General features: G+C 36.4%; 3 protein-coding genes across 3 annotated transcripts; all 3 read right to left on the bottom strand.

Moving 5' to 3' along the window:
* Positions 1-25: 25 nt before the first annotated feature.
* Positions 26-1,930, bottom strand: LOC121779754 (pentatricopeptide repeat-containing protein At1g26900, mitochondrial-like). The gene has a single exon (XM_042177150.1). The coding sequence runs from the start codon at positions 1,879-1,881 to the stop codon at positions 142-144; it is 1,740 nt and encodes a 579-aa protein (XP_042033084.1). The 5' UTR covers positions 1,882-1,930; the 3' UTR covers positions 26-141.
* A 7,809-nt stretch (positions 1,931-9,739) lies between these two features.
* On the bottom strand, positions 9,740-10,881 carry LOC121778462 (chromatin modification-related protein EAF7). The gene is made up of 2 exons (XM_042175817.1): positions 10,433-10,881; positions 9,740-10,323 (listed from the first exon to the last, which is right to left on the bottom strand). The coding sequence occupies exons 1-2, from the start codon at positions 10,833-10,835 to the stop codon at positions 9,863-9,865; spliced, it is 864 nt and encodes a 287-aa protein (XP_042031751.1). The 5' UTR covers positions 10,836-10,881; the 3' UTR covers positions 9,740-9,862.
* Positions 10,882-13,534: 2,653 nt separating this feature from the next.
* On the bottom strand, positions 13,535-15,020 carry LOC121778987. Its single transcript, XM_042176350.1, has 6 exons — positions 14,982-15,020; positions 14,769-14,874; positions 14,529-14,696; positions 13,814-14,404; positions 13,646-13,732; positions 13,535-13,560 (listed from the first exon to the last, which is right to left on the bottom strand). Exons 1-6 carry the CDS (start codon positions 15,018-15,020, stop codon positions 13,535-13,537), a joined length of 1,017 nt encoding a protein of 338 aa, XP_042032284.1.
* Between the last annotated feature and the right edge of the window lie 4,157 nt (positions 15,021-19,177).

The following is a 19,177-nucleotide window of genomic DNA, read 5'->3' as shown; positions in this document are numbered from 1 at the left end:
GTTATTCTGTGTGGAATGGAGAGAATTAATTGTGAACTAGTGGTTTCTAAGGTTGTGATTACTCTATTGTAAAAGATAGTAATTTCTAAGCTTCTGATCTCTTACAGATATTGAACTTTTGAAATTACGATTAATCTAAAATCAAAATGGTAGATCAATTTTGCTATATCCAGCTCCCTTCCAAGCATTCTCCACTTCATATCTTTGATCTGCTACCATTCCAGCAGCAACATAAGCACCAGCAAGGCTGAGTGAATCGGCCGCATGATTTTCACGGATCCCTTCGAGCTCTTCCTTCACGCCCTCGGCCAGCTTGACATTCCCGTACACTCTACACGCTCCAAGCAATGCGCGCCAAGCAGTGGCGTCCCTCTTGACTGGCAATCCTTTGATCAGTTCGTACGCTTCCTCCAGCAAGCCGGCGCGGCCCAAGAGATCAATCATGCATCCATAGTGCTCGATCTTCGGCTTTAATTGATAAACATTCACCATCTTCCGGAAACAGCTCAGCCCTTCTCTCATTGAGCCTCCGTGACTACAAGCATTCATAACCGTCAGAAACGTCACCTCATTCGGCACAACACCCTCCTCCTCCATCCTACGAAAAAGTGCGACTGCATGATCTGCTCGCCCGTGCACTCCACATCCCGAGATCATAGCCGTCCAGCTCTTGACATCCTTAAACTCCAACCGGTTGAAAACATCGACAGCCTTATCAAGCAGCCCGCTTTTCGCATACATGTTTACTATTGCTGTGCCGAGAACTGCATCCAACGGCAACTGCTCCTCCTCAACATAACCATGCACGTATTCGCCTATCCCAAGAGCCCCCGAGGCGGAGCAAGCAGAAAGCAACCCCGCCACCGTAGAAGAATTAGGCCGTATGCCGTGATCCTTCATCAATCTCAGCAACTCCATGGCTTCTTCAAGAAGACCAGTTCTAGCATATCCATCAATTAGAGAGTTCCACAACACAACATCTCTTTTAACATCAATTTCATCAAAGATTCGAAGCGCAGAATGCACGCGGCCGTGCTTCCCGTACATGGAAATCAAAGCCGCAACCACGTTTAAATTCGACAAGAAACCAAGCTTGAAGCAAAACACATGTATAGTTTCTCCCAATGTTTCATTCAACAAATGCCCCACAGCTGAAACAACATTTAGCAAAGTAGTCACACTCACACCAACACCAAAACTATCTCTGCAAAATAGTTTAAACAAATCCAAAATCAAAGAATATTCCTCCACGCAAAGATATCCACCCATTAAAGTATTCCAAGAAACCACGTCTTTTCTCAGAGCCAATTCATCGAACACTTGGCGCGCATCTTTAATCATACCACAAACACAATAAAAATGCAAAAGAGCATTCATCACATTCAAAACCGAAGCGAATCCAGATTTGAAGACGTCGGTATGAACTCCAATCCCAGCCCGAATCTCGAACAAACTGGAGCAAGATTTCAGAACTGAAATGAATGTAAATTGATCGAAATCGAAGCTGCGATTCTCAGCCCTCATGCAATTAAACAAAAGGAGGGAATTTCCGGGATTGGGGCTGATAGAATGGGCACGGAGCATGGTGTTGAACATGTAAAGATTGGGGCTTTTTATCTGGTTGAAGATGGAATCTGCGTAATTGATATCCTGCGTAGAGACCTGAGCGAGAAGCTTGCTCAGTGGAAATGGGATTCGGTCGAGACCGGTCTTCACCATCAAACAGTGAATTCGAGCAGTTTGAGAGATTTGATGGGATGATTGGAGAAGGGAGATGAGATTTTGGTGGTGAAAGTCTGAGGAAAGTGTGGAGAAGTGGTGATGGATGGAGGAGTTGTTTAATCGGAGCCAACATTGCGACGTAATATCTCTTCTTATCATACAGCTGAGATTTTTATCAAGCAGGGAACAGAGTCAATTCATCTATCTTGTTTTTTTAAAAACAAAGGAGTTGATAAATGCACAGTGCAAGTAAAGAACATTTTATTTTACATTAAAAATTAATATATTAAAATTTTTAAATATCTACAATTTTTAAAAATATTAAAATTTTCATTAAATTTTGTATAACTATTTAAAATCATGTAAAATTGTCATAAACAGAAAATTATCATGTAAATGAATTACTCCCTCCATCCCTCATTTATATGCTCACTTTGACTTGTACGATTTTAAGAAATGTAGGTAGAAAAGATTAGTTGAACGTAGAGTGTTATATAGTAGAGGGTTAGTTATATAGTGAAATGTGATTTAGTAAATTGTGAGACCTACTAATTAAAATAAAAAAAAATGAAATTTTAAATTATGGACGTTCCAAATAGACAAAAATATTTTTCTTTAATTGCAAGAGGGAGTAGAAATAAACATTAATATGACTGGAAATTTACTAGACATTTTTTGAAGTGAACCCGGGGTAGCACTAAACCATTTGCAAGGATGAAAGGGACGAAGACATGATAAGGAGTTTGAACGGAGTTGGGGTCTGTTTCAAATCGGAATTTGCCTATCAAGATAAAGTTATGGTCATTTTACGAAAGCTGCGCATTCTAGAATCGGAGTCTGAATGAGAAAGTTATGGTCGTTTTTGCGAAAGAGATTCATGGGAGTACCTTGCACGCCTCAATCAGAGTCTGAATGAGAAAGTTATGGGCGTTTTACGAAAGTCGCGCATTCTAGAATGAAACGTGCGATCAGGCAAACAGACACGCGACCGGGCGTTTTATGAAAGTCGCATTCCAGAATGAAACGCGCGACCAAGCAAACAAACGTTCAACCGATCATTTTTGTCCAGGATAACGAAAAGTCTCCGAAAAAAGACTCCAAGTGGCAGATTTTTAACTTATTTTGACTGTCTTTTCATCTCTCAGCCCCTCCACCTATAAACAAGTTCTTTTGGTTTCATTTGTATAGATAGGCACAAGTAAAATTTGAGAGTTTTATTAGAGTGTCCTTCCCTATGTTTGGTGAAATGAATGTTTGGAAAATCCATGGTCGCCCACTTAATAAATTCAGAACTAGAACTATAGCCCTTATGGTATTATATTATCACTCAAGCTTTGCCGCTAGTCACATGATCCTTCGCTCTACCATGTAACTAGTGGCAAAGCTTAAGTGATGGTTCTAGTTAAGAATTTACCAAGTGGCTACCCCGAGCTAACCACCAAGCAACAATAGTCTGACCATGAATTTTCCAAACATTTATCTCACCCAACATGGGAAGGGACACTCAAAAGAGACTCAAATTTTACTTCCACCTATCTATTACAAATGAAACCAAAAGACCCTATTTATAGATGGAGGTGTTGGGAGGAGAAAAAACACTCAAATAAAATAATTCAAAAATCCGCCTCTCGGAGTCCTTTTCCGGAGACTTTTCATTTTCACGCACAAAAACACCCGGTCGTGCTTTTCATGTTGGAATGGCTTTCGTAAAACGCCAGTCACTCATGTTTGCCTAGTCGCACGTTTTATTCTAGAATGCGCGGCTTTCGTAAAACGACCATAACTTCCTCATCCGTCTCCAATTGAGGCGTGCAAGGTACTCCCACAAAGCTTTTTCAATGACGCAGACAATGATTATTTTAGATGAGCATTTGGACTTCATCTTGATATGCAAATTCTGGTTTGAAACAAACCCCAGCTCCTGTCAAACTCCTTGTCATGTCTTCGAAATGGTTTAGTGCTACCTGTATTCACATCATTTTAGTTGAATTTTTTTTTATTTGTGAAAGATGATGAACCGTGAAAGCAGTGAAGAATCTTGAGCATATACACGATGGAATCAACGTAGAAATGTTGCCATGCATACAAGACTCCGAAGTCATACATGAGCTCGATAGCTTCCTTCTTATACTCACTACATGTACCATGTTAGCAAAGATATTTTGGAGGAGTTAGTTAGGAGATAAGTTGGTTACAAGAGTTAGTTATAGAGTTAGTTAAGAGATATTTTAGCAAAATATCTTCTTTGTTTAGCTAGCTTAAATCCTTGTATAAATAGTGTAGTTCTCAGCTTGTATCTTTCGACTTCTTCAATCAATAATATTGTTGTTTCCTTTCTCGGATCATATGAATCCATATTATCACTTTCTACATGGTATCAGATGTGATTTGAATTCCTTCCGCTGATTCAATCACTCTTTTCTTATCAATCATCTTCTATTCTTCTTCAATTTGCGATGGTGCGTGGTAATAGTTCCAACTCCACCGCGAATGTCGTTCATTCCTCTCCTATGGAGGATAATTCTAGTCATTACTACCTTCATCCTAGTGATAATCCAAGCTTGCAGTTAGTTCCTCATGTTCTCACTGGATCTAACTACATCCATTGGAGCCGACCTGTTAACACAGCTCTTGTAGCGAAGAATAAAATTGCTTTCATCAATGGAGATCTGTACAGACCGCGTGATGATGATATGCTCTTCTCCGCATGGCTGCGATGCAACAGCATGGTTGTTTCGTGGCTCAGAAACTCCAGCTCCCCTCAGATATGCTCTAGCATCATGTACCTTGATGATGCTCATGAAATCTGGTCAGATCTTCGACTTCGCTTCTCTCAACTCAACTCTGCTCGAGCGTATCAACTAAAGCAACGCATTATCTCGCTTACTCAAGGAAAGGATGACATCAATGCATACTTCGCCAACCTTCGCATTGTTTGGGATGAGTACAAGCATTCTCAACCGATCGCTTGGTGTATATGTGCAACTTGCAGATGCAATAGCGCCTTGAAATGGAATGAATACCAGGAGCAAGAATGCACAATGCAATTTCTGATTGGATTGAATCCTATTTTCTCTCAAATTCGATCTAACATCCTCTCTATGATTCTAATTCTTCCTCTAGCAAAGGTTTTTTCACTTGTTTTGCAGGAGGAAAGACAAAGGAACATTGATGGATATTCTCCAAACATCTTATCTCCTATGAGTGAGCAGCCATATCTAGCTAATGCTGCAACTTCTCAACCATTTAATAAGGGAAGATTTTGCTCACACTGTGGCAGAACTAACCATACCGTGGATAAATACTTTGTTCTCCATGGTTATCCACCAGGTTTCAACAAAAATAAGAGCAAATTTGGTACTGGTGGTAAAGACATCAAGTCTATCAACTTTGTGGAGGATAATCTGGAAGATTCATGTGACAAATCCAGCTTCTCTCCATCCATGAATCTACCTACTCAAGAGCAATGTCAGCAACTGATAAGTCTGCTTCAGTCTCAGCTTGCTGCTGCCACTCTCAATCCTTCTACTCCACCTTCTGCCGCACCAAATATGCCTTCTCAATCACCAAATGTGCCTTCTTTCTCAGGTACCACTCTGTTTACCAACTCCTTCATTAATTCATTCTCAAAATCTCCATCTGTGTGGTTACTAGATACTGGAGCCACACATCATGTATGTTGTGATCTATCAATGTTTTCTGCATCCTCACCCATTCTAAATGCTTCTGTAAACCTACCTAATGGTGCCACTGCCTCTGTCACTCATATTGGTTCTGTGCATCTAACATCTACAATCACTCTTCACTCTGTCCTTTTTGTCCCAACCTTCTCTTTCAATCTCATCTCTGTGAGCTCTCTCACTTCATCTCTGTCATGCACTGTAATATTCACTCATGACTCTATTGAAATCCAAGCAGCTTCCAAGGGAACTGTGATTGGGAGGGGTAGCAGATTGGGCAACTTGTACACCCTTGATGTTTCTTCAGATTCAAAGCCTGATGAAGGTCCTATCATTTCCTCTGCTATTAGTTCATCTTCTGTACTTTCTGTCATTAGCATAGACACTTGGCATAAGAGATTAGGACATGTATCTTTTGGAAAACTCAAAACCATGGCTGATGTCCTTAAATTTACCAATAAATCTCATTCACTCTGTGATATTTGTCCCCTTGATAAACAGAAGCATTTATCTTTTTCCAAATCTGATTCTCATGCTATTAACTGCTTTGATCTCATTCATTGTGATGTTTGGGGACCTTTCAATCCTCCCACTACCCAAGGCTATAAATATTTCCTCACTATAGTGGATGATAGTTCCAGATTTGTGTGGACATTTCTGATGCACACAAAGTCTGATGTTGGAACAATTCTTCCTCAGTTCTTCAACACTGTGCTCACTCAATTTTCCACCAAAATAAAAGTCATTCGTTGTGACAATGCTCCAGAACTAAACATCCCTTCATTGTTCTCAACTTTTGGTACTGTTATTCAGCATTCTTGTGTTGAATCCCCTCAGCAAAATGCTCGGGTAGAGAGGAAACATCAGCACCTGCTGGGTGTTGCTAGGAGTCTATTGTTTCAGTCTTTTTTCCCTATTCAATACTGGGGTGACTGCATTCTCTCAGCATCTTATCTCATTAATAGAGTCCCCTCTTCTGTTCTCCCAGATAATTTGACTCCATTTCAAGTTCTATTCCAGAAACCTCCCTCTTATTCACATCTAAAAGTCATTGGATGTCTTTGTTATGCATCCACTCTTGAACGGGGTAGAGATAAGTTTTCACCTAGAGCCACAAAATGTGCTCTACTGGGATATCCTTCTGACTACAAAGGGTATAAACTCATTGATTTACACACTATGCAAGAGATCATAACCAGAAATGTTGTCTTTCATGAAGACATTTTCCCTTTCTCTCATCTCACTCCTTCTGCCTTACCTATTCCCTATTCATCCCAAGAAGTCCACAACTCATCTCCACCTACTTCTTCTACCTCAAACACACCTATCATCAACCCTGCTCCAGATAAAACCACCCTTAACCACCCTTTCCAGACATGGAAGACCAATAAAACCACATTCTCATCTCACAGACTTTGCAGCTCAGTAGCTTCTACTACTCCATATCCAATCTCCTCTTATATCAACCTTTCCAAACTCTCCCCTGAGTATCTTAAATACACCATACTCATGACTGTTGTTCCTGAACCTACCACCTACAAGCAAGCCTCACAGTATGAAGAGTGGCAACATGCAATGAATGATGAACTAGCAGCCTTTTCCAGAACTGATACTTGGGCAGTCACTGTTCTCCCACCTGGAAAGATCCCTATTGATTGTAAATGGGTCTATAAGGTCAAATTCAATCCAGACGAGACAGTAGAACGTTATAAAGCAAGGCTTGTTGCAAAAGGCTTCACTCAACTTGAAGGAGTGGACTTCCTAGACACTTTTTCACCAGTAGCTAAACTCTCCACTGTAAAGATGCTTCTTGCCTTAGCATCAATTCAAGGCTGGTCTCTTTCTCATCTTGACATCAACAATGCCTTCTTATATGGTGATTTGAAAGAGGATATTTATATGACATTGCGTCCGGGATATGAAGTGGATTGACATTCAGGTGAAGGGGCAAACTCAGATTCTACTCTTGTATGCAAGCTAAAGAAGTCTCTTTATGGCTTGAAACAAGCTTCAAGACAATGGTACTTGAAATTATCTGAGGTACTCAATGGTTTTGGTATGCAATAGTCTGCCTCTGATCACTCTTTCTTCTTCAAAACCAACAGCAATGACAGCAACAATGACAACAATGGATTCTTTGGAATAGTGGTTTATGTTGATGATATTCTGGTTGCAACCACTCATCCACAGATAACTAGGACTTCAAAGTGTTCTTATCACAATATTTCAAGTTCAAGGATCTTGGAGCTCCTAAATACTTTCTGGGATTGGAAATTGCAAGAAATAAGAAATGGATACTAGTATCTTAGAGAAAGTATACACTAGATCTATTGAGAGATACAGGTATGCTTGGATGCAAACCTTCCAACGTGCCCATGGACCCTCTAAAAAAGCTGAGATTGGATTATGGAACTCCATTGAAAGATGCAGCAAAATATAGAAGATTCATTGGAATATTGCTCTATCTATGCATCACTAGACCGGATGTTACATTTGCAGTACATAAGCTAAGCCAATATGTTTCAAATCCAAATGACGAGCATTGGGAAGCGGCTGAGAAGATTCTCATGTATCTAAAAGGTACACCAGGCCATGGATTATTTTACTCAAGCAGCAATAAGATTAATCTAAGCATATTCTCTGATGCTGACTGGGAAGCATGCCCGGATACAAGAAAGTCTATGACCGGCCATTGCCTATTTCTTGGTTCCTCAATGATCTCTTGGAAAGCAAAGAAACAAAACACCATTGCTCGATCATCAACAGAAGCTGAATATAGGGCCATGGCTCAAGCAACGTGTGAAGTGGTGTGGGCCGTTGCTCTCCTTAAAGATTTTGGAATTAAGACTGAGAAAGTTGTGCCATTGTATTGTGATAATCAATCTGCAATTCACATTTACTCAAATCCAGTTTTCCACGAGAGAACTAAACACATTGAGATTGATTGCCATATGGTAAGGGAGAGATACTTGGAGAATGTGATAAAACCGTTGCATATCAGAAACAATCTACAATTGGCAGATATTTTCACTAAACCCTTAGGAACTTTGGCTTTCCATTCTATCTTGAACAAGATGAATTTTGAGAGTTTGTACAATTCATCTCGAAGGGGCATGTGAAAGATGATGAACCGTGAAAGCAGTGAAGAATCTTGAGCATATACACGATGGAATCAACGTAGAAATGCTGCCATGCATACAAGACTCCGAAGTCATACCTGAGCTCGATAGCTTCCTTCTTATACTCACTACATGTGCCATGTCAGCCAAGATATTTTGGAGGAGTTAGTTAGGAGATAAGTTGGTTACAAGAGTTAGTTATAGAGTTAGTTAAGAGATATTTTAGCAAAATATCTTCTTTGTTTATCTAGCTTAAATCCTTGTATAAATAGTGTAGTTCTCAGCTTGTATCTTTCGACTTCTTCAATCAATAAGATTGTTGTTTCCTTTCTCGGATCATATGAATCCATATTATCACTTTCTACATTATTAAAGTCATTTTTATCTTTAATAAAAGGATAAAAATATGATCCTTTATCTACCCCCAAGAGTAACAGAATGGCGCTTCAATTTTCCATTTCAAATATAGTGTCACACACCTTCTAATGTCCATATGTATATTTATTTAAAAAAGAGAAAAAATAAAACTTCATATACCCGAAGCAAATTATAGATTTTATTTTTAGTTAAATTGAATTTCGTAAATTGGATTTCAGATTTTTGAATTCGTTATTAAAACAATTCAATATACTCTGGTTCAAATTTTCAGAGAAATTAGGAATTTTGATTTGAAAAAAAAAATAATCAAAATCTGAATGCTCGCTCACCCGAATAATTAAATTGTTACCTGCCAAATAGAAAAAAAATATTATTCTTAAAATTGCAGTCCCAATTTTTGCACATGGTAACTTTTTTAACATTAAAATTAAAAAATATAACGAAAATGGTCTATATTGGTCTCTATTCATCTAATAATTGAAGCCGTAATACACGAGCAAACATAAGATACTTATTGTTTATTTTTCTCAATATTGAACAATATTTTAGAGTTCTTTGAGAAGTACTATCATTTGTTCTCAATGACACTAGTTTGTTAAAACTCCTTACCTTCATGTTTAAAGTTTATTTTCTAATGTATTAAGATTTAAGATGGTGTTTGTGTTTGGTTGACTAAGAAAAATAAAAAATATTTCAAATTAATTAATCTTAAAGTTGTTTCTTTAATAAATTATAAACCAATTAAAATTAGGAGATCTAAACTCAAAAACTTATACATGGATTAATAAATCCTGCTTATAAAAATTAAGTATTAGTACTATAAAGAAATTTGCACTGAAATGAAAGTGAAATGAGGTATAGATTACCTGGATCACAGGGATGCAAAAATATGAGAGAATAAACATACAATAACATACAACACGAACAAGTTAAAGCACTACAATATGATCTTGTATGATCATGTCATTCATCTTCGTCTTCATCTTCATCTTCAAAATCTTCTTCCTCCTCCTCCGTTTCATTCTCTTCCTCCTCCTCCACCTTTTCGTCATCCACAACAAAGCCCCCTAATGTCTCGTCATCTTCATCTTCATTGTCCCTGTCTTCTTCTTCATTATCAACAACCCTATCATCCGTTCTTGTTGAGCTCATCTTACCATGGCGATCCTCGGACCTTGTCACGTACTTCTCCCTTCGCGCCTTTCTTGATTTGTTCATCAACGCCTTCTCATCTTCACTTTCGCCGCTCCACTCATCATCATTATGCCCTCCTCCTCTCTTCCTCTTCCCCTTCACTTTCTTCCCATTATCATCTTCTCCATCTCTCACTTCTTCCTCAACGAACCAATTCCAATTCTGGATATCGCGCATCATCTTTTTCGGATATCCATCAAACTCGAGCCCTTCAACCACAAAACCAAATTCTGCAACAAAATTTAAGCTAATTAATTATTCACTCATCCAATTCACCAAGTTTTCACCTTTAACATCAAAACATCAATTAATTAAATAAGCAGTGGATAAAGAGCAAACCTTTAACAGGATCCAGACCCGAAATATCAAAATCGACAATTCCCGAATCACTCTCTGAGACATTTTGTCGAACACCTTCCCCGCAATCTTCAGTTGCTCTCACCGAGTACCAAACGGGATTCTTTCCGGAAACGCACAGCATGTCGCCCTTTCTCATCTCGCCACTTTCGAACCTCCGGAAAATCTTGACTTCGCCATCTCTGTATACGTAGATCGGATTTCTTCCGAGGACTTCGAATTGCAGGCGGATTTCTTCGCCGTTCGTATCTCCGGCGACGGAGAGCGAGAGATGACGCCGAGAAATCGTTTTGTCCGAGGAATCGAGGCCGTGTGCCCGCCCGATTTCGAGGCTTTGACCCAGTAGGATTCGGGTCGTGGCTTCGTTTTCAGTTACGACTTCCATTGATGGAAGCGGTGAGATGCTGATTCGGGTTGAAAACTTTGCACACTTCTATTTCATCTATTTACTTTATTTTTTTCTGTTTAATTCATTTAATATATTTTCTTAAATTTTATATTTAAAAACTACATTTATTATAAATAAGGGACAAAGCCATCAAGTAAAACTTTATTTTAGTTGACATTGTTATTGTACCCTAAATACGTATCTGTAATTTTGTTCTGTTTTTTTACCAGAATTTCGGTTTAGATTTTTCGGTTTTTTAGTTTTTCAGTTTTTTATATAATTTCGGTTTTTCGGTTTAATTCAGTTTTTAAGTTCGGTTTCCGATTTTTCGGTTTTCATTTTTTCGGTTTTCGGTTACGGTTCGGTTTCAATTTTAGCCTAAATTCGGTTTTTCGGATTCGGTTTGGTTTGGGCGAAAAACCGAACCGAAACCCGAATGCATACCCTAAATGAAAATATAATTTGAAAATATATTTCATTTTGTCCAAAACTCCATCTAAAATGCAATATACATGCCCATGGAGAATATGTAGCATTTGTCACTAAAATAAACGATTTTAAATAAGGTGTTTCATCGTATCGTGCTATATGTAGAAAATATATGTTACTATCAAGACTATTAGCAGTGGGACTAATGCGTAGTATTAAATATTGAAATATGTTACCTCTGTCCTACAATAAGAGTCATATTTTGTCATTTAGGTCCGTCTCACAATAAGAATTCTATTTCACTTTTACTTTGAATGATAAGTAGGTCTCACATTCTAAGTCAATTCACTCAAATTTATTATAAAATCATGGAATATTGGCCATTAATATCATGAAACTTTAAAAAATTTAAATTTTTCCCATGAACTTTAAATTTGGCAAATAATCACAAACTTTACCGGAGTTTGTTATTTCCCATAGTCTTACAACTTCGTGGGAAAACCCAACTTTTTAAAAGTTCTATGATATTAGGAGTCAATATCCTTAAAATCATTAAACCAATATAGAAAAGTAGGTTTCATAGGCTTTATATTCAACTAACTTTTCAAACTCACTATTCTTTACACCAAATGTGACTCGTACGGTGGAACGGAGGGAATTCAATGGAGATGTCAGAAAAAGTGACAGGGAGTAAAAGTCCGGCAAAATAGAAATATTTTTTGTGTTTTTCAGACTGCTTATTACTGTTCTTGTTAAATAGTAAAAATTTATATAAATATGTGAATTTAAAAATCAGAAATCAAATTACAGAAATAAACAAGCTAGTCACATGTATTTAGATTGCGTCCATTAAACTGCGTTGATAAATTTACTTCCCTATGCTATGCTAAGATAGAAATGCGGTCTTGTCAGTTTCTAAATAGGTGGTTGCAAAAAACTATTTATTGGATATCCCAGATATAAAGAGCATCATTCAGTTTCTTTTACTCTATTGCACAATCTACTATACAGGATTGCGTTAATGTGCTAACTAATTTACAGTAATAACTAATAACTTTTAATTCTGTGTATTAAAATTATCAATACAAAGATATAATTATATTAATATAACATGTAAATTTAAATATCAACATAAAGACACAAGTTTATCAACACATGAATATTGATAAATTTATGTCTTTGTGTTGATATTTTTAACATACAAAATTGAAATTAGTTATTAGTTATTACTGTAAATTAGTTAGTATTTGATCACACACCCTACATATTGCTATATTAATTGAAGTTGCTCTTTTAATTTTATAGCAATTATTATGCTTGAATTATATTTATTGTACGTAATATATATAGATCATCTCAACCACTAGAGTTCAAGTTTGACTTTTGTATACACTTATTTTTACACGAGTAATATAATCCTATTTTGTCATAGACGAATGTTTGGCGTAAAATAATCTAATAGTTAAAAAAATTAAAATATGAGCTGTTTAAATAAAAAAAATACATAAAAATAGAACTTTTTTGTAAAAGATTAATAATGATAAACAAGGAGTAAAAATGAATAAATTTTTTTTACAGTATGTGCCTAGATTGAGGCAATTTTACATAGGAATATTATCACTTAAATCTCAAATGCCAAAAAAAGCGCTCTAAATTATTAAATTTGTATATTTGGTTTAATTATAGGAAAAGTAATATTTTCATTGGAGATCTGATAGAGATGAATTGGGTAACTAATTGTATTTCTTATATTTCCGTAATTGCTTAGGGCTTAATTTCATTTTCAATTGTTATTACGGTTTGGACCACAAATGTTAAAAAACTACTGCATTTACAATTAAACATGAAAAAGAATTAATGCATCTTGTTAAGTGTGTATTTATAAAAAATACAAGAGATTAAATTATATTTAACTAAAAAAATTGAGAGAGTGACAAAGTAAGTATGCCATTGCTGCAATATATGGTTTGTAATGTAAATGATAATTTATTTTAGTTGTTGCTTATGGTTATGCATTGAGTTTTCATGTGGTCGCATATTAAATCCGAAAACAAAAGTTGAAAAACTCTATTAAATTGATCACTACTTTGAGAAATTTATTTTTAATAAGATGAAACTCTAAAAACATGAGAGAAAATGAAGTTCATCTACTGCTAATAATTAGTGTCGATATAAAATTTTGAATGATTCTAACGTCTATAAATATATCACTACATCACGTTGCTAAGCTTCTGCTCGTCGCATTAGATTCAGTTGTTCATCGTTACTCAACCCCTTCGATATGGTGTCCAATCTGCTAATCGAGTTATAGCTTTAAAACATCAACATAGATCGCCAATTTCAAGCAAACAAAGGAATAACATAGAAAATTACAGTACCTTGTTGTTGGCTTGTGATATCGCTGTGGGAGTCCAAGTTCACCTGTGTGTCCAGACATGGAAATAAAGAGTAGTTCTCGAGTATATCTGAACAGGTCAAGTGAGGTAAACACATAAGAGTCAAGATAGATACTTAAAAGGTTTGGCATGGTAAGAGAAATGCAGCACCTGTGTCATTGGCAAAGTAGGCTGTCAAATCTGTGCCACTCAAGTTGTGCGGTATCTGTTCAAATGAGCTCGTCTCCATGGGATCACCGACACTATTGAAAACTGAAATGGAAGCTTCTCCAATTGTGTTTTCAACTTCTTTGAGATTGTTCATAAAGCCACCCTCTAACTCTGATTCCATTATCACATCATTCATTCCTTGCCAGATGGAATTTTGAGTAAATAACATATTTTCTGGCACGGACATGTTGACCGGAACTTGCATAGAGTAGCTATCGAGCCCACCTGTGTCATTGGAAAAGTAAGTTGCGAAATCTGAGACACTCAAGTTGTGCGGTATCTGTCCAAATGAGCTCGTCTCCATGGGATCCCAAGCACTAGTGAAAGGTGAAACAGACGCGAGTTTGTTCTCAGGGTTTGCTTCGATCATCACATCATTCATCCCTTGCGCGATGGAATTTTGAGTTAATAACATGTTTTCTGGCATGGACATGTTGACTGGAACTAGCACACCATCACCGGGCAATATTGTAACAGCTTGGTGCATGTTTTCTGCTCGTTGTTGAGCTTGATAATCCGAGTTGTTGTGCACTGCCCAAATTTGAAAACATAATATGAATCATACCAATAACATTTGTTGTTTTGATCCAAAGAAACAAATGCATGCATGCGTAAAAAGCTAATTATATGGTGGCTAAATTAAGGAAAAACTGACTTGAATGTATGTGAGATCCATTGGAAGGGACTCCTCTCCCTGTCTGGCTCATTAGCTCAACCTGTTTCTCGAGCAACTCATTAAATCTTGTTATTTGGGCCTTCAGAGTCAACCTCAGATGATAGGCCTTAAAAAAATTGGGGTTTCCCTCTTCGAGTCTTTGCCAGACTGGAAGAAAGCAAATTAGATAAATTAAAAGATATAGTGAGTAAGGTAGTTGGAAGAAAGCAGTAAAGTTACCAGTTTTAGTGAGGTAGGTTTCAATCTTTGCCTTGTGAAACAAATAATCAACAGTTTCCCGCTCACTCATGTAAAGCTGAATGCATCTTTCTATAAGGTTTTGAAGCTGATAATAGGAGGAGGAGGATGAACAGTTTAGCACATGTGATAGCTAGAGAAAACACAAAAAAAGGCACTCCATGACCATCCAATCCATTGTAAAAAAAAACTTACAATTTCTAGTATGTTCTGCGGAACTTGATCCTTTGACATTGTAAAAAAAACTTACAATTACAAAGGTAGCTACGATCTAGAGATATGAGAGACGAGAACGTGATGATGGGATGGGGGCTGTACTGTACTCCTTATAAAAGTATATTTTAAAATGTTTATATGGAAATATTTAAGTTAAATATGGACGTGATTTGATACATAATGCAAATATTAATTTCCTAAAGCTCTAAACACTTAATTTGGAAAACATAATTATTTCCTAAAATACTGTTGTTTCAATTATGGAGTATATTGCAAGGAAGAAGTAATAGAGTTTTGATAGCCTCTTATTTCCACGTCATTTGTAATCTTTATATTTTTTACTTTTGTGTTTTATCTCCCCTTTTTAATTGTCAATCTTTCCAAATGCAATTCTTTCCTTTTTATTCGTACTGTGTTTTTCTTTTTTCATACAATTATGATTTATGCCACCTTTTATTATACTCGATCTGAATTGAAGAGATGCAAGATTAGGTGAGAAATCATGAGAACCAGAAAGGATTCAAATATCATATTAGAAAGGAATTTTAATGTTTCACTATAAAAACTATTCTACTTAAAACTTAAAAATTACAAATCGATCTATAGAGAAGCGGCACTTCATTAATGGTCTGAATCTTGGGAGGAAGAGAGAGAAAAATTAAAATAAAAGAATATTTGCTGACATGGAAATAAAGATCTATTTCCTTTGGTGGCGTTTGGTTGTCATGACTAATATCATGAGACTATCCATCTAGGATTAAGTTGTGGGATTATTTTAGTCGGAAGGGGGAGGCTATGACTAATTATCGTGAGACTATCCATCTAGGATTAAGTTAAAGGGTTCAATCTTATGAACCAAACATGATACATATTTAATCATGAGATTTAATCTTCCCAACCGAACACCCATCATGTATTACCTTATTCAATATATGTACTACTGTAGTACTATTAATTTACTCATCATTATAGGAGCTCAAAAACTAATTGTGAATCTTTCCAAATTCTCGTATTTTAATTTACCGACTACTCCTGTTTATTTTCAAAATTTACCGACAATTTATTTTCATTATGGAATATTTTTTAAATGAATACTCAAAAACACGATGAAATTCAATTATATTTACAAATTAAAATACTTACTCCCTTCTTCTAAAAAGAATATGCAATTTGAGTTCAGTACGAGTTTTAATGCAAAATTAGTAAAGTAAGAGAGGAGTAAAGAGAAAAAGTAATTATAGTATTGTTAGTGGAAAATGAGTTCCACTTCATTAGAGGGAAAAAAGTTTCTAAAATTAAAAAGTGCATATTCTTGTGGGACGGACTAAAAAGAAAATAGTGCATATTGATAAGGCTCCTCGTTTCATGCATTTGTTTTGGATCTAAATTCTGTGTTTTCTATGGTGCTAACGTATAATTATAAGTCCAGGTGCGTGAATATTCTACCAGACCCAGGAACGTGTTCTATTTACCAGGGCAGAGGAAATATGAGCAAAAAGTGAAGAAAAGGAGCAGAATCCTCAAGGGCACAAACGTCAAATCGCAAAGACCGTTGCCCTAGGGATTGGAGCCAGGCCTATAAATACGAGGAAAAATATTGAAGAAGCAATTTTCTTTGGAGGTCGCAAGCTTTTTTTGGAGTCCCAAGCCCTCTTTTTAGTTAGAAAATTCCTTAGCCGTTTTCGACTCACTCTTCATCTTCACTCACTTAGCTCACGCATTTTGGTTTCATGGGCGATTCGGGGTAGTGTAGCGTGATGTGTTTGTTGTTTTGGAAGTGTAACACCGTCCTGATAAGGGCGAAGAAACAATCATTTTACTTTTACGCAAGTATTCTCTCTCGCCGACTTCCTTGCCGGAAGTTCGGCGACTGTTTTGTGATTAACTTCGACATTTTTATGGTTAATCTAGTTCCATTTCTCGCTTTCACTCTGATTTGTGATGTTCTGTGTTTACTTTACTGATCTGGATGCTTTTCGCAATTGAATGTTCGTTTGAAGTTGAGATCGGAGATATCTGAGTTGATTTGTGGTTGTTAGCTTGATTCAGAGTTGAATCGGGAGTTGGAAGTTGTAGATCTGAGTTTTGTTGGTGTTGAATCTGATGGATCTAGTGTAGATTTCCTTTTTAATGTTTAAATCTGAGTACGTACTTTTGGATCTGCATGGAATTTTCCGTTATTGTTGATTTGCTTGACCTGGTGATGTTTAGCTTAATCATCTCTTGTCTAATGTTCGATTTGAAGTATGCTCTGTTTCGTTCTAGTTCATGTTTGCTTACTGAAGAAGATGAAGGTAATCGGTAGTTAGAATCAGATCCGCTTTAGTTTGTTAGCTGCAGCTTTCTTGTCAGTAGCTATTTAGGGAAATCTGTTCTGTTACTTTTTCTCATGCTCTGTTGTCTAGCTGTTTTTGGAAACTTATTTTGCTTGACTCAGGAAATTTGGTGAATGATTTAAAGTTAATTTTCAGTTTCAAATCATGATTGCAATTACATTCGAAGCACCTTCAGTTCTCTGGATCCAGTAGATAGAATAAATTAGTTTTAATTTCCCAGGTCTAGTAGTTAAAACTCAACCCTCATGTTGCGTGGCAGCAGCCAAACCCTCCAAAGTTCTCTTAATGCATTCCAAACCCTTCCGTCCTCGTGGATTCGATCCCGACTTCCCTATACTAGCCAATAGTATAGAGGGTTGAGGTTTTGAAGCGGGATTGTTGTGACAACGATTGAATTCTGAGAATTCATGATCTCCTAGACCCTGTGCTCTAGCGAATCCTCTGGACCTAAGAGTTTACTTACACAAGCAACATCAATTTCCCAAAGCTTTCACATATTCTTATGGGACAGAGAGAGTATAAATTATGTCTATGAGATTGAATATATATGTATGTTTTTTTGTGTTTAATATTTACTCCCTTCGTCCCCCATAATTCGTCACCATTTGACCCAGCACGAGTTTTAAGAAATGTAATAGAAAATAGGATGAAAAAGTTAGTGGCTTGTGGGTCATACTTTTATATACTCCATCTGTCCACAAAAAATAGAGCACATTTGACATTTTTTATTGTCACAAAAAATAGAGCGCATCTTAAAAAGAAAAGTTTTCAACAACTTCTCTTATACTTTTTTCCCTTCTCTCTTATTAATTATAAGGACCCCACATTCTACTAACATTACTTATCTCCTACTTTTTTTCTCTTCTCTCTTATTAATTATACGGACCACACATTCCACTAACACTAATTCTCTCCTACTTTTTTCTCTTATCTCTTATTTTTTTCCCTTCTCTCTTACTAATAATATGGACCCCACATTCCACTAACACTACTTCTCTCTTACTTTTTTCTCTTCTCTCTTACTTTACCAATTCCACATTAAAACTCGTGTCATTCACAACATGTCCTATTTTTTATGGACGGACGGAGTATTAGTTTTATAATAAAATATGAGTGAGAATGAGTTAGTGGAATGTGGGATCTACTACCAAAAATGATAAAAGTGAAAGGTGACAAATTTTAAGGGACTGACAAAAATGGAAATAAGTGACAAATTTTCAGGGGCGAAAGGAATATATTTTTACATCTTTCTCGTTTAATTTATTTTAATTTTATTTTTTATAGCACTTTTTATTTCTAAATATTTAGAACTTATAATTTATTCTAAGAATAATGTCGAATATCATAAAGAATCTTCAAGTATGTTAAGTCATTAATTTAATTGAAAACTATAATATATTTGAGAATTTTAACAAAAACCCTCACGAGGTATATAAGTAGAAGGATAGGTAGTTTTTGGCCTTGAACCATCCATAGATAGCACCATCGGATACACAGGTGGACTAGTAGTGCGATGCCTTGAACTATTCCTCCATGGCATGTACCGAGACAATGATGTTAACACTTAAACACCTCAACCTCTTCCTTTCTTACAGTTTGTGTCCATTGCGGTCTTGGACACCACTTTGGATTCATAAATGCGTTTTGTGAAGCGACCACGCTTCGCATTTACATAGGTGATTCTTAGTCAAGTACCTTGCCCTACTTGGTCTCTTTGAGAACTCCATCTATTTGAGATTCTTAAGAACCATTAAAAGTCATAGACTTAACCTTACCACTTAGGCAGGTTTTTCAACACTCTATTGCTTTTTAGGGAATAGATGTAGATGAGTGTTTCTT

This window comes from Salvia splendens, chromosome 19 (assembly GCF_004379255.2).
Source record: "Salvia splendens isolate huo1 chromosome 19, SspV2, whole genome shotgun sequence".
NCBI lineage: Eukaryota > Viridiplantae > Streptophyta > Magnoliopsida > Lamiales > Lamiaceae > Salvia > Salvia splendens.
This window is presented reverse-complemented; position numbering and strand designations above follow the sequence as displayed.